Raw genomic sequence first — 14,182 nt, 5'->3', positions numbered from 1 at the left:
ACAAGAAAGATGAATTGCATATTGTTTTGAAAATGGACGGCTCGCAATACAAATGGACTTTCAAGGCAGGAGTTGGAGTGGTCGTAGCACCTGAACACCCGGTCCCTGGTTTTTCTCAGTATTTTGTCATGAATGTATCTTTTAGAACAAGGGGAAAAGCAGCATCTGGTTGGCAGTGGAGCTGCATCTGCAATGTAGTCTCCACGAAGGTGTATCTGTAGGGTAGCATGTTCGAACGATTGCCATCTGAATAATGAAGGCTCTCTGTCAGTTACTGAACAACATGGTATAAGCAATCAATGATATATATATATAGTAACTCATGCGCAAACAAGAAGCATATACTTCATTGATTCAAAATAGGGTGTAAGAAATGCTTAGGTGCCTGCCTTGAGTCTCAACGGGAGTAGAGTCTCCAACGTTCTCCGGTTCAAGCTCCTCTTGCTCCGGCGTCACGGTCTCTACACGAGTGCAATGATGCATGATAAATAAATATGCCATGAATGATTGACATGGTATGCAAATGGTATGAGAAGGTATGATTTAACATTGCAAAACTATGATAAAAATGGCTAGACATGTAGTACATATGTGGATTAATCATAGCTAAGAGTAAGGGTAAAGAACAATTAAATGCGGACCGTCCGGCTTGGGAGAAGCGGACCGTCCGGCTCTAAACGGCGGCCCATTTGGCGGACCGTCCGTCGGCCAACCGCGGACCATTCTGGGTCAAAAATATGGTTTCTGGGTGTTTCTGTGTAAGGCTGAAAAATGACCTGCGGACCGTCCTCCCCAGGGGGAGACCGTCCGCCTCACAAATTTTTGGAAGGTCGAAAAGTGTCCAGAAACGCTATGGGTCGGGTCGGGTGACTAGCGGACTGTCCGCCCATGATGGGGAGACCGTCCGCACCCCGGCCGAGGCTCACCGGTGAGTTTGCCGCCGGCGATTCCGGCCACGGTTTGGGATGGAGTTTGTTCCTAAAGGTTTCTGGGAGTGTAGGGAGTTCATTTTGGTAGCTAAACCGCACATGCATTAAGGTCTCAAAGCTCTAGGTCATTAATGGTGAAAGTGCTCTAGGAGGGCTTCATGGCTTAAAACCTAGGGCAATGGGGAGTATATCGGGGAGGGGATGAGCTTACCGGCGATGGGTGAAACACCGGCAAGGGCTTCAAGATGAGGTAGAGGGCTTGGTGAATCTCGAGCTCGTTCTTCTTGCTTGAAGCTTGAGGAAGAGGAAGGGGGTGGAGGGAGAAACTTGGGGAAGCTCCTAGCTCCAAGGAAGAAGATGAAGTAGAGGTTGTGCAACTCGTCGGCGTCGATCTCCGGCGATGCTCCGGCGAGGTGGAGGTCCTTCAATGGATGGAGGAGTGGTGGAGCTTCTCCATGGCTTGGAGTTGAGAGATGTAGCAAAAATGGCCTCTCATGCCATATTTCAATATAATATTTTGGTGATTGATATAGACAACACAACACTTGGACTAATATGATTGTTAAGATGACTATTCCCAGGCTTTTAGGTTCAAGTGATGACAAAGAGAATATAGGCGTAGCTAGGCCCGAAGGGCCGCCCCTACGGGGGTTCCGCTACCCGGTTAGCGGACGGGGGTTCCGCCTCTTCGGTCCAAAGGATTTGAAGATTGAAGAGACCGTGAAGAAACCAAGTCAAACCAATCAAGACAGAGATATTTTAATATCACCGGTTGAACCGACGCTAAGAAAATTACATACGTCGGTGCATTGACTTGGAGCACGTCTGGAGTTTTGGTAACACCGGTTGAACCGACGCCAGAAAAGTTGAATACGTCGGTGCAATGAACTCAGCAGCTGAGGCAAAATCTATACACCGGATGAACCGACGCTAGATATTGGTGAACGTCGGTGCAGTTGTCCAGAGAGTTAGTTTTTCAGCAACTACACTCACCGGTTAAACCGACGCTGCATCGGTTGATTACGTCGGTCGATTGAGGTAGCCGTTGAAGTATAACGGCTAGTTGGAAAATGTACTCACCGGTTAAACCGGTGATAACAAAAACGGGAGCATCGGTTTAACCGGTGATAGCGCTTTTTGTCAGCCTTTTTTTCCAACGGCTAGTTTGGGGTGTGTGGGCTATATATATGCCACCCCACAGCTCATTTGATGGTGCTGGTGACCAAGGAAGTATACAAGAGCCAAAGATCATCTCCAACCACCTTAGAGCTTCATTGTACATCATATAGGCTTAAGCACACTTATGAGAGTGCTTAGTGCTTGTAATAGGGATTAGTTCTTGCGAGAGCTCCCTTGAGAGAAGTCTTGCTGCGGCAAGCAATCTTTGTGATCCGTCGTGTGACCCTCCGACTTGGTGTGGAGTGGCAACGACACTTTGTGCGGGGGAAGATGAGACACCCTCCTTGGTGCAGAAACTCCGTAGTGGATTTCGGTCGGGTGACCGAGAGACGGTGGCGGTGCACGAGACTCGGTGTCTTGTGGGCACTTGCCTTTGCTTGCCGGCATCGCCTTGGTGGCGTAGTGCAAGACGGTGATCGGAAGAGCCTCGGTGTCCCGTGGACGTAGACGTTTGTGCCGAACCACGTTACATGACCGTGTCTACTCAGGAGTTTGCATCCATCTTGCACTTACCTCTTTACTTACCATATTACGTTTCCGCATTTACTTTATCTTGCGTGCCTTTACTTTCCTAGTTAGTTTGTTTAGGTTTGGCTATAGGTTGCAAGTATTTTGGGTAAGTAGAGAGTAGCAAAGATAAACCTTAGTCATAACTAGCATGTATAGGACGTGTTAGGTTTATCTTATGCAAGTAGTTTGAGCCCTAGGTTAAAAAGCGATTAGCGACCCTATTCACCCCCTCCCCCTCTAGGGTCGGACACCCCAGTGATCCTTACAAGAGAGGTTTTTGAGTGAATGGGATGAGGGAGAGAGCACGAGGTGCTCTGGTAGAAGAGGAGGCGTGGCTGACGCGTGGGGTCCGCGAGGGGTATGTGGCGCTAAGTTTCTGCGTGTTGGACACGCACGGAGTTCCACTGGCGGACCGTCCGCGAGTGGGGCGCGGACTGTCCGCTGGTGTTGACGTGGCATGACTTGACTTGGTCGTGGTTGACTAAAAAGGGGGCTGTGCTGATAAACTGAGGACGGTCCGCCCTATAGGGGGAGACCGTCCGTCCTTATAATTTTGAAAGGGCTTAGCCCCAAAGTTTTATCACTACTAAGTGCAATCTAATCATGGTTAATACTTGATGATGCACATGATGACATGATTAACCTTCTAATTAGTTTAGGGATGTTACAGGTAGCATGTTCGAACGATTGGCATCTGAATAATGAAGCCTCTCTGTCAGGTACTGAACAACATGGTGTAGAAAGTGCTGCTTTGCGTGCAAACTCTGCAGGTGGATGTAAGAAAGGTCTGTATAAGAAATACTTGTTGATGGATGATGCATCTAATTGCGGACAAAAATTTTATACTGCTCCCGTTTATTCGGCAGCTTCTCCCTGTGACCAACTGTTTACTCGATAGTGATTTTTCTCTAGTGCGTAGAACGTGTTGACTTAAGGGAAGACGATTGGAAAAAGCTGCCTGTGCTCCTCACGGAGGATTGGAGCAGAGGAATGGAAAACAAAGGAATTGTGGAAAATATATAGGAAAGGAAAAGGAACGTGGTATCAAAACAGCAGAGGAAGAAACAGGAAGAGCAATAAGACATTAGTATGTCACACTAGATTAATGAACGGATACTTTCGCAAAAAAAAAAGATCATGTCACATACGCTCACATATGCTGTACAGCCCCATGAACTTTATTACACGACTACATGAACATATGAACAAGCTGAATGGGCTCTTTACTACCGAACTTTACCAGACATTTTACTCGATGATCACAGGGAAGCACAGTGGCTCAACAATAGCTGCCACGGTAATAGGCATATGCATTTCCTCAAGTGGAGTCGTACAGAGTTCGTCCAGTGTCAGCAACTCAGCATTATCGTCCTTCATCTGTAAGATCGGTAAACAGGGGTGTACATGCAACTCTCAGCATACTTCACCAGGTCCTTTGGGCGAGGGAGCTGGCTAGCCAACCCTGCACACAAAAGCAGCAGAACGGAACGGCTTACAACTGCCGTCTCATGTTGCTAAAGTGCTAAAGTTTCAGCAAAATTGTAGCGGAGACAGCCAAAGATACCGAGGTCGTAGGCTTTTGCGGCAACGCGGGCAGAGATGTTGGCTGATATCTTCCTGATGATGGAAAATGGTGGGTAGATGAGGCCTTTGTCGATATGCTCCGGGGTTACCTGGTCAGCTAGTCCTTCAGCTGTATGATATACAGTGAAAGAGGATGCAGAATTAGGGACAACAATTCAATATGCATGTCGAGACGTGAATGATCCCTATCTTGAGCTATAGAAGATTGTGTTTACCAGCAGCAAGGACCATATCGTCTGTCACCCGGACCGCTCCTGAGATCACCACACCTAGACCAAACCCCGGGAAAATGTATGCATTGTTTGCCTGGTATAGTTCAATGTAAAGGTCACAACTCAATCTGTCAAAACTCAAAAACTTGGGAACTTCATTTATGCACAAGTCAATGTTTCAGACCTGGGCAGGCACAAACAGCTTGTCATTATACTTCACCGGGTCAAACGGGCTTCCACTCCCAAAGATCGCACGGCCCTGGATATACAGTATCATCTGATTAGGATATACTTGCGAGAAATTTGGTTCGTGGAAAGATGAAAGGTGTGCATGAAACACTACCTGACTCCATGTATATGCCTCTTCAGCAGTACATTCAGACTGTGACGTTGGGTTTGATAGAGCGAGGATGATGGGTCTCTGCGTTTCGTTGGAGATAATTAAAAGTACTGAACTGTACAATAAAAGCAACAACCTAGATAGCACAGTGATGTTAAGATTTACCTCATTAATCGAAGACATAGTCTCAATCACCTCTTTTGTGAAACTTCGACCCACACCAGCTGATCCTATTAGCGCGGTTGGTCTAATGGCCTGAAGAGCAGGTAAAGGATTTATGAACCATGAAATTCCACAATGAAGATTATTTTGTATCCCATTTGGTTTAGCCTTGCACCTTGACAGCGTCCAAGAGATCCTTAACGGGTTCATGCTCATGTGCGTATCGTTTCTTGAATGGCTGAAGAATCTCATTACGTGAGGCCACAACCAGTCCCTGCAACAAACAACGAACCTCTTTAGAGAGAGAGAGAGAGAGAGAGAGAGAGAGAGAGAGAGAGAGAGAGAGAGAGAGAGAGAGAGAGAGAGAGAGCGGGGGAGGGAGGGACACCATAATCTTTTACCTTCGAATCAACAAGCCAGATCTTTTGCCGAGCCTCTTCTACCGAGACCTTTCCCTGAAACAAATCACCACTATGGTCGTCAGCAAATGGCTGTAGGCATTCACTTCCGAATGTTCAAGGCTGCAACTTTTCCATAATCTAAAAAAAATGGTCGCCAGCAAATTCCTCCAGTAAAGGCGAGCTTAACAAGTTACTACCTGTCTGGATATCTCCAGAGCAACTAGTTCAGCGATGCCTGTACCAGCCTGCAAGAACAGACAAATGGGTATTTAAATTACAGTTTTCTATTGAACAGTAAAGTCAAACGACATGGACATTAGTATTTCCAAGTTGTAACAAACCAGAGTTAATTCTATACCACTTTATCAGTTTATGTGTTGATGTTCTTCAAAGTATTAACAATCTTGCGACAAGAAAAATCATCATTTTGGAATGCAAAAAAAACCATCATGTAAAGGAGGATTTCTGATACAATCATATCCCCAGGATACAGGAGGAGATCATTAGGACGTGACTATTGTAAAGAAGAACCAAAGGGAACTGATAGTGTATCAGTCCCTCAATCAGCTTTAAATCCCTACCAATCTTCATTTGACTATCAAGTTTCGTGTGAATGTGGTGTGAAGACAAGTAATATATCATGTGGTCTCATTTCGACATATTTAAGCAGTCTAAAGGAACGATGGTTATAAGAATTTGCCCTCTATTGTTGCAAACAAAGACCAATTACCTCTCCTGCACCAAAGAACAGGAATTTATGATCGGCTAGAGTGCCACCAACAGACTTCAGAGCAGCTATAAGCCCTGCAAGTACTACGGCAGCAGTTCCCTGTGAATATAATAGTCTCAGAGTTACAACCGCTGTCTAGAGCAAATTCAACAGCCTCTTATAGGAGCAGTAAGATAGAGAAACAATTTTCTGATATGATTACCTGGATATCATCATTAAATACAAGATGATTTGCCCTGTACTTCTCAAGAAGTGTAAATGCATTGTGATTCGCAAAGTCCTCAAACTGTAAACCCAAACCAATTTTTAGAAAAAGTAGGTATCATACAGTTAAATAAGCGACAAATAATTTATCTTTGATCATTTTCCTGACCTGGACAAGAACCTTCTGTCCATAGTTTTGCCTAACTGCTGTCATGAACTCATCCAGAAGTTCATAGTATTCCTAATAATGCAGATCACGAATCAAGACCCACAATTATTCAGGTAAACATCATTCATAATAATTGAACAAGCCTTGCCACAGTACTGCGAGCATGGAACCTGGCCAGTTGCTCTTCTTTGCTTTAACCCAATGTAGAACTCATCCTTTAGTAGATCTTCATTGGTTGTTCCCACATCAATGGTGATAGGCAAGCACTAGGACACAAAATGGGAGAACATCACATCAGGCTGCTAATTAATTGGGAATGGTCTATTCACATGTAAACTACTCACAGCGGACGGCCGGACACCTCCAAGTGCAGTATACAGTGCAAGTTTCCCCACAGGAATTCCCATGCCCTATACATATTTCACAAAACGAGAATTATAAGAGCAACAAAATATGTGCTTGCCAAAAATCCAGAAGCACAAATGGTACCCGACAAAGCAAGAATGCCTGAACTAAAACTAACCTGACAGCCGAGATCTCCCAAGCCTAAAATTCTCTCACCATCAGTAACGACAATAACTTGAATACTCTTCTCTGGCCAATTCCTCAATACCTCTAATATCCTCCCCCTAGCATGAAAAAATACCTCATAAGCACCACTAAGCCTTTAACACTCCCAGCATTCACCAGCAACTACTGTGTGAAGAGGAGGAAAATGACCCACTTCTCTTTGAGGCTGATGTACAAACCCTGGGGTCGTCTGAAGATCGACCCATACTTCTGGCAAGCCTCCCCCACGGTTGGTGTATACACAACAGGAAGCAATTCTTCCACATTGTCGATCAGGAGCTTGTAAAATAGTCTCTCATTTCTCTCCTGAAAAACACACGCATCATGGGAAAAAGAAAACACGTGCACCATGGACAGCAGAAAGAAAAAAAACTAACGATTGAAACGATTATTTGGTTGCAAATATTGTGAATCCAAATTTATTTTGGCGAAGTGGATGAGCTTACCTGAAGGTCCATTAAGGCCATGTAACGCTGCAACGGGACCTCAAACTGCCGAACATTCTGCAGCAGCCTCTTCTCCTGCGGGAGATGCACAGGCTTCAGAGAAATCGTCAACTGCCAAAAGTGCAAAGGCATACAAGGAGGAGAAAACAGCAGACCTGGAGATCCTGTGATAGCACTACCGGCGGCAACAATCCTCTCAGGTAGTGCGCGTCCCGCTCTTTCTCCGTGAAGGAGAGCCCCTTATTGTGCCTTGGATCCCTCAGCAGGGAGTGACCGCTGAAACCCCGGTAATAACGAAACATCACAATCTTTATGTGATATAAGAAGCGTCATCAAAGCAGAAATTGGAATACGAGTTGAATTTCGTCCAAGTTCGTGGTCCGACTACTCAATGATCTTCGTATGACATGTTGAAATGGATTGATACAAAGAGAGGAACTTCTGCTGACGCTGTCTTCTTAACGTTCACAGTAGAATCAAATCAGGTGATACCTGACCAAAACATGACAGGATGAACAGAGCAAAAGCAGCACACACACCTTGCGACGCAGACGGCCCACGGCGTGACTGGCTGGTCCTCTGTGGCGCGGTCCTCGCCGTAGGCGTCCTCCACGCCGCCGGTCACGACGCCGTTGCGGTTGTCCCCCTCCCTTGATGCCGCCATACCGTGCGCCTTTCTCGCGCCAAACCTCCCGCCGCCGCTGCAACAGCAACACCACCACCGCTGCAACAGCCTCTCCAAATGCAGCGCAACTGTGCCGCCAGCGGCGCGCTGGAGCTGTAAATATTCTCGGGCGCGCGAGGAGGAGCGCTGCAGCAGCACGGCGGACAGCGAGGCCATGGGGGGTGGCGCCGTGACGGCGACGCCCCTTGTCCGCCGGACACGTCGCGGGAGAGGTGGCGCCACGTACACCCGCGGTAGGCCGGCTCTAGAATGTGTATGCTGGGTTGGACCGGGCCGCCGGGCCGGATCGGCACTGGGCCAGCCGCCGAAGATTTTCTCTCGTCCTCCCGGCCCGTTTAACGCGGCCCATCCGCATGGCTCGCGTCTCATCTCGCCATCGCGAAACACACGGCGTCCACGCACGCCGTCTGCTGGCGGCTTCTCCACCCAAAACAAAGCCGCGCAGCAGCCAAATCCGAAAGCGAGCGGAGCACGGGGACGACGCCATGAGCCGCGCGCTGCTCGCCCATGTCCTCCACCGCCCACCGCTCCTCGGGTACGCGCGCGCCCGCGCTCTGCCCTGTGCCCAACCTATTCGCTTGTTTCTCGCCGCGGACTCTGATACTTGTGTCGTTTTTGCCGCTTGGCTTCGCAGCTCGAGGAGTGGCGCTGGCGCCCGAGGACTGCTCGCTTCTCGCATCCACCCTCTCCGTCGTCTCAATTGCAGCGCGGCCGAAGCGGCTCCCGGCCCCACCGAGGAGGCGCCTGCTTCTCCGGCGAGGAAGTATGCCCCGCGCCTCCCTGCACGTGTGGTGTTCGACGTAATGCTCTAGGATGGCTTTGCGGTTGCTTTCTGTTTTCGTGGTAATTGGATTGTAGCGCGTCGTTTTTGGGTGTTACTCCTGGACCAGCACTGCATAAAGGACGAGATGTATGCTCGGATTGCGCAATGCCAGTTTATGTTGGTGTCCTTAGAATGCAATGCCTGCATTTGGTATAGAGTTGCTGGAATCGAATTGTTGTTGCATACTGCATCTTAGTTGTTGCTGGAATCAAATTGTCACTTTGGTTAGTCAGCTATCCGTACAATGTGGTCACTCCAGCTCATTTCTTCATATTAATTGTATTAATCATCATTTGGCCTTCTTGCTCAATTTTCATGCTCAATCTGATCATAAGTTCCACAGAAATATCAGTCATGTTCAACGAGCCAAAATCAACTGTGAACATATTTCACGCACGAAAAAGTAAAATATAGGATTAAAATCCTGATGTGCCACTTTTCTTAGGGCATTTTTGGAAAAGGAGGATTGCTCAGGGAATTTTCAGTTACTTGTAGGGATTTTATCTATTTCTGTGCAGTCACTCCTTGTAGTTATGGAATGGATTCTTGTTAAGGTTATGATGTCGTCATGATAATCATTTATCCTCTTTTCTCTAAAGTTGAACCGCTATCAATGTATTCACCTGTTGCAGGAAAAGAGTAGTTTCTGGTGTACAGCCAACGGGAATGGTTCACCTTGGAAATTATCTTGGTGCTATTAAGAATTGGGTTGCACTTCAGGTACTTCATCGTATTGCTTTGGCATTACTATTCTTTTGAAGTTTAATGAATATGCTTGGTCTAACTAGTCGCGAGTTAAGAAAACTAAAAGGGATATCAAGGAAAATCCGTTCAATTGCAAGGTTTTTCCAATTATGATATTTTCTTTTCTAATTGAGGTTCAAGATCTACTTAGTGCTACTTGCTTGCAGGATTTGTACGAGACATTCTTTTTCATCGTTGACCTGCACGCAGTAAGCTCTTTCTTATCTTATATCTATCTTACAACAGAAATACACTAATTTTGTATAGTTTGTACAGCATGGTAAATTGGTATTTGCATAATTGTTATCAATATTAATCTAACACAGTCCACAGCTGAATTGAGACACTTCCTTTTATCTTGCCTTCTTAAATGCTTCTTTCACATAGGCTGCAAGATCTGTGTAACACATGAGATTCTTTCATCAAAACTTTGGTATTAACTAAGGCCCCCTTTGACAAGGCTTCTCCATTAGCTTTTGGTGAAGCACTGCCAAATGATAAGAAAAACAAACCTTCTTTACCCATTAAACCCTCTGAATCCCCCTTTCATTTTGTACTAGAAAAAAAAACTTGACCATATGAGCAACCATGAGAAGTCATTTTGCCAAACATTTTTCCAAAAGGCCTCAACTTCAGAGCTAGAACCATTTTGGCAGGTGCCAGAGCCGTGCTAAACAGGCCCTAAATAATGTTCATGTTGTATGCTCAAACTCTTGTGACCTAAGAGCTGTTTGATGTTCATGTTCTATTTATTTCGTAAGTGATATTGTAACAATATTGCTCTCTGTGGTTCATTTTTCTAGTTTTAAAATTTGAGCTTATGTTAATCATTTTTTTTAAAATGTTTGCAGATTACTTTACCATATGATGCACCAGAGCTATCTAAAGCAACAAGAAGCACAGCTGCAATATATCTGGCATGTGGCATTGACAGCTCCAAGGTCTGCCTTGCTTACTTATACCATGTTATGCTTTGACAATTTCGTTTGTGTATGTTTTGATTGCTTACTGTTTTATGATGGTCTTGTATGTTTCCAGGCTTCTATTTTTGTACAGTCTCATGTCCGTGCTCATGTTGAGTTGATGTGGCTGTTGAGTTCTTCTACTCCTATTGGCTGGCTCAACAGAATGATCCAGTTCAAAGAGAAGTCACGCAAGGCGGTGCGTCATTCGCTGTATGACAGCTTTCACCATCATCTTTTGGCTGGGTAGAATTGTTTATCATACCACAGAAGGGACTAGAAAACCAACACTTAATTTGTGAATATAAATGCCCCTGCATTTTCAATTTCTGATCATGGTCAAATAGTTTCACCTTCTCTAATAATGAATGGTATGGAATTATATGTGCAGTTCAAAATGCTGTGCACCAATAAGAGGCACATATATCCGAATCCAATTGACAACTGGGACAAAGTAAAAAAAAAACAATACATAACATATTCTTTTTTCTTCCGTAGCTAATTCGTTGTGCTTGCCGACCAGCAATCATATTCTCTTATGACAGCATTTTGGGGAATAGTCGTGTTAGATGAAGATGCGTCAATTCCATCGCAGTTAACTTTTTTGCATTAGATTATCCATTCCTCTCTTTTTTTCTGTCTCAAGAGTACTTAGTTCAGACCACACGGTTGTTGTGCATCTTCCCTGAGTTCTGAAGTTCTACTCATCATCGGACCACATTTTACTGAGGCATCAATTTCGTATGAAGTGATGAGCTGGACTCGTATTCCATTCATGCGGATCGATCCAACTCTTTTATCATGGTGTGAAGTTTCAGATTCCAGTAGAGGTTGATTTTATTATTGATGTTTTTTCAAAAAAAAAACTTATCAGGGTGATGAAAATGTTGGGGTGGCACTTCTGACTTATCCTGTTCTAATGGCCTCTGACATCCTTTTGTACCAGGTGAATTTTTTTACTATCATTGAGAGCTCATATTGGTAGCATGTCTGCAACATTTCAATCTTGTTGTGTTTATTCTGCTTCTTTCCTTTCCTGGATATCACAATGACTCGTTGAGTGAATGCAGTCCGACTTGGTACCTGTTGGTGAAGATCAGACACAACATTTGGAATTAACTCGTGAAATTGCTGAACGTGTAAATAATCTCTATGGTGGAAGAAAGTGGAAGAAATTGGGAGGGTGAGATAGACTATTTATTTTTGTCCCATCTTTTGCAGTTATAGTAGTTTCTCACTCTATTATAATGTCAAGTATATTTTTGCCTGCAGGAAAGGTGGTTCTCTATTTAAGGTGTGCACAATATCATGCGCATACATGATATTTTAGCATCCTTTAAGTTAACTATGCTATGCTTAGAGTACCTCTTGCTTTGACTATTTAGGTTCCTGAAGCCCTTATTCCTCCAGCTGGGGCTCGTGTTATGTCCCTAACTGATGGTCTATCCAAGGTAATTAGCAGTACTGTCAATCTAGATGTGCAGTGAGTTATTGCAGAGCTAAATCCCGTATATTTCCTGTCTTACCTGGTCAACGTGTTGTTTGTTTGTTGGTGATAGATGTCCAAATCTGCGCCTTCAGATCAGTCTCGTATCAACCTTCTTGACCCAAAAGATGTAAGGAATTAGTAATGTCTCTGTTTTTGTGCAACTTATCTCTAATCTAAAACAATATGAACTGAATTCTCTTATATTTTCTCTGATGTTTTTTTGTAACTTTTCTCCATGATCTGTAATAGTTTGTGGTCAACATTAAGTGAAATTGTCAGATATCCTGGATTGTTTTTAGTTTATGACCAACTTCTGCTGTACATTGTAGAATGCATTATATTCCCAGTTTCCCACCCACTGTTATATTATACATCTATCTTATATCATACTGGTGACGAGTACTTTCCAAAATATGAAAAGATGAACGGGCATCATGTAGCCTAATTATTACTGTAGCGCAGAGCTAGGCCAGCAAATGTTTGGGGTCTTCTGCACAAGAGAAATGCCTGATGGGGGTCAATGAATGCTAACAACAGTGATTCTCTGCTGGATTACTAAAAATTCATTGGGATCATCTGACCCTAATAAATAGGCCTAGCTCCGCCCCATGTAGAAGCAGAAAAGTTGATGTTAGGTTTTAGGCTGCTTGCGTGCGCACTTAATGTATTACTCAGAAATATATGAATAGTGTAGCATATCTATTTTACCTATGACATTTTTAGCAATGGGGTTAGCTCTCATTACCTGCATGTATAAAGTTATCTCAACTGACCATTGTTGCGTTCATCTGCAATTGGATTTATGCTGATAGTTGTCTGCTTTCTGTCAGGTGATTGTCAATAAGATCAAGCGCTGCAAAACTGACTCATTTCCAGGGTTTTCTCTCTAACCACTCACCTCTACTTTCTCTCTACTGAATTCCTCCATCCGTAAGAAAGTCATGCCATTGAATTTTGTATATTCCAGCTTGGAGTTTGACAACCCAGAGAGGCCGGAATGCAGAAATCTTCTCTCAATCTACCAGATTATTACTGGGAAGTCTAAAGAGGTATCTAACTTTTGCATGCTCGCATACTACCCATCAACCTGAATATGAAGCAGGGTCCTGCATTCATCCATGTCCAACATAGTGTTTTTTATTTGCCAAGATAGATTGATCTCTCTCTTTTTCAGGAAGTTGTTAGCGAGTGCCAAGATATGAACTGGGGAACATTCAAGACTACCCTTACAGATGCTTTGATTGAGCATTTGCAACCTATTCAGGTTTGAGGATCGCACGATTTACTGTCTGATAATGTGCAGCTCATTTTTGCTTACAACGTCAAGTGAACTAAGTTGTTGTATATGACATAAAAAAATGCCACCTGACTCCTGTCCTCCTGTTAACTACATTTGTTTGCAACTTTGTAGGCCCGTTATGAGGAGATAGTGTCTGATCCAGGCTATTTGGATAATGTTCTTTTGGAAGGAGCAGGAAAAGCTTCCGAGATAGCAGACATCACCCTCAACAATGTATACCAAGCCATGGGTTTCTTGCGCAGATAGCATAAGGATCAATTCTACCAAAACTTGAGAGGGGGGGGGGGGGGGTCTGAGCCATGATTCACATTAGAGGCAACACTTGTTTTTACACCTTGGACCTGCCACTTTTCGAGTTGAACACGTTTATTCATCTCTCGATATATTTTACCACTGTTCAAATTTTACTGGAGAAATGTTACTAGCTTTTCGCGAAAATGAAACTGCTTTAGTCAAGCTTATTTTCATTTCTATCTTGCTGCGGATTTGGGTTTTGAATTTCTGTACGCTTGGAATGTAACTAACGTTGTTATTGCCCCTTGGAACAAGATATCTGATATCTCACTTATACAATACCTTACAACTGCAATTTTTTTTTTGAATACCTGCTTATGTATGCACTTCTCTTGTACTCTTTGAAACTTATGTGAAAGTGCTACTGTTTTTTTTTTCTTTTAAGTTGAACGATAAGGTTGCCTGAGCAGACAAAAATTTGGTTACTTGCTTTTTGATTGGACGGTAAG

The 14,182-nt window shown here is 44.2% G+C and overlaps 2 protein-coding genes across 5 annotated transcripts; one reads left to right on the top strand and one right to left on the bottom strand.

Annotated features, from left to right (window-relative positions):
• Positions 1-3,689: 3,689 nt before the first annotated feature.
• LOC120708007 (NADP-dependent malic enzyme-like) lies at positions 3,690-8,325 on the bottom strand. Its single transcript, XM_039993083.1, has 19 exons — positions 7,976-8,325; positions 7,592-7,712; positions 7,437-7,511; positions 7,145-7,296; positions 6,944-7,049; positions 6,765-6,830; positions 6,591-6,686; positions 6,421-6,492; positions 6,250-6,333; positions 6,048-6,146; positions 5,515-5,562; positions 5,318-5,371; positions 5,092-5,190; positions 4,920-5,009; positions 4,758-4,835; positions 4,599-4,673; positions 4,418-4,508; positions 4,183-4,311; positions 3,690-4,080 (listed from the first exon to the last, which is right to left on the bottom strand). The coding sequence occupies exons 1-19, from the start codon at positions 8,275-8,277 to the stop codon at positions 3,992-3,994; spliced, it is 1,926 nt and encodes a 641-aa protein (XP_039849017.1). The 5' UTR covers positions 8,278-8,325; the 3' UTR covers positions 3,690-3,991.
• Positions 8,326-8,505: 180 nt separating this feature from the next.
• Positions 8,506-14,038, top strand: LOC120708005 (tryptophan--tRNA ligase, chloroplastic/mitochondrial-like). 4 transcript variants are annotated; one of them, XM_039993081.1, is made up of 15 exons: positions 8,506-8,656; positions 8,756-8,884; positions 9,577-9,664; positions 9,856-9,897; positions 10,540-10,629; positions 10,727-10,849; positions 11,525-11,596; positions 11,721-11,833; positions 11,923-11,944; positions 12,036-12,101; positions 12,210-12,266; positions 12,970-13,016; positions 13,107-13,188; positions 13,314-13,403; positions 13,551-14,038. In XM_039993081.1, the coding sequence occupies exons 1-15, from the start codon at positions 8,607-8,609 to the stop codon at positions 13,683-13,685; spliced, it is 1,206 nt and encodes a 401-aa protein (XP_039849015.1). In that variant the 5' UTR covers positions 8,506-8,606; the 3' UTR covers positions 13,686-14,038. The 4 variants fall into 4 exon arrangements, with proteins under 4 accessions (XP_039849015.1, XP_039849014.1, XP_039849016.1 ...); XM_039993080.1 differs by having other exon boundaries at positions 8,756-8,921; positions 13,551-14,014; XM_039993082.1 differs by lacking the exon at positions 11,525-11,596 and having other exon boundaries at positions 8,756-8,921; positions 13,551-14,014.
• The last annotated feature ends 144 nt before the right edge of the window (positions 14,039-14,182 follow it).

Source organism: Panicum virgatum, chromosome 5K, assembly GCF_016808335.1.
Source record: "Panicum virgatum strain AP13 chromosome 5K, P.virgatum_v5, whole genome shotgun sequence".
In the NCBI taxonomy this organism is placed as follows: domain Eukaryota; kingdom Viridiplantae; phylum Streptophyta; class Magnoliopsida; order Poales; family Poaceae; genus Panicum; species Panicum virgatum.
The sequence above is the reverse complement of the archived record's forward strand: the minus strand, read 5'-3'. Positions and strand labels throughout refer to the sequence as shown.

Coding starts and splice junctions, on each gene's coding strand:
- LOC120708005 (XM_039993078.1), top strand. CDS start 8,607: ATGAGCCGCGCGCTGCTCGCCCATGTCCTCCACCGCCCACCGCTCCTC. Junction 11,834..11,922: donor AAGTGGAAGAAATTGGGAGG/GTGAGATAGACT, acceptor TTTTGCCTGCAG/GAAAGGTGGTTCTCTATTTA. Junction 12,102..12,209: donor TAACTGATGGTCTATCCAAG/GTAATTAGCAGT, acceptor TGTTGGTGATAG/ATGTCCAAATCTGCGCCTTC.
- LOC120708007 (XM_039993083.1), bottom strand. CDS start 8,277: ATGGCCTCGCTGTCCGCCGTGCTGCTGCAGCGCTCCTCCTCGCGCGCC. Junction 7,512..7,591: donor TGCTATCACAGGATCTCCAG/GTCTGCTGTTTT, acceptor CATCTCCCGCAG/GAGAAGAGGCTGCTGCAGAA. Junction 4,509..4,598: donor AGCTGTTTGTGCCTGCCCAG/GTCTGAAACATT, acceptor GAACTATACCAG/GCAAACAATGCATACATTTT.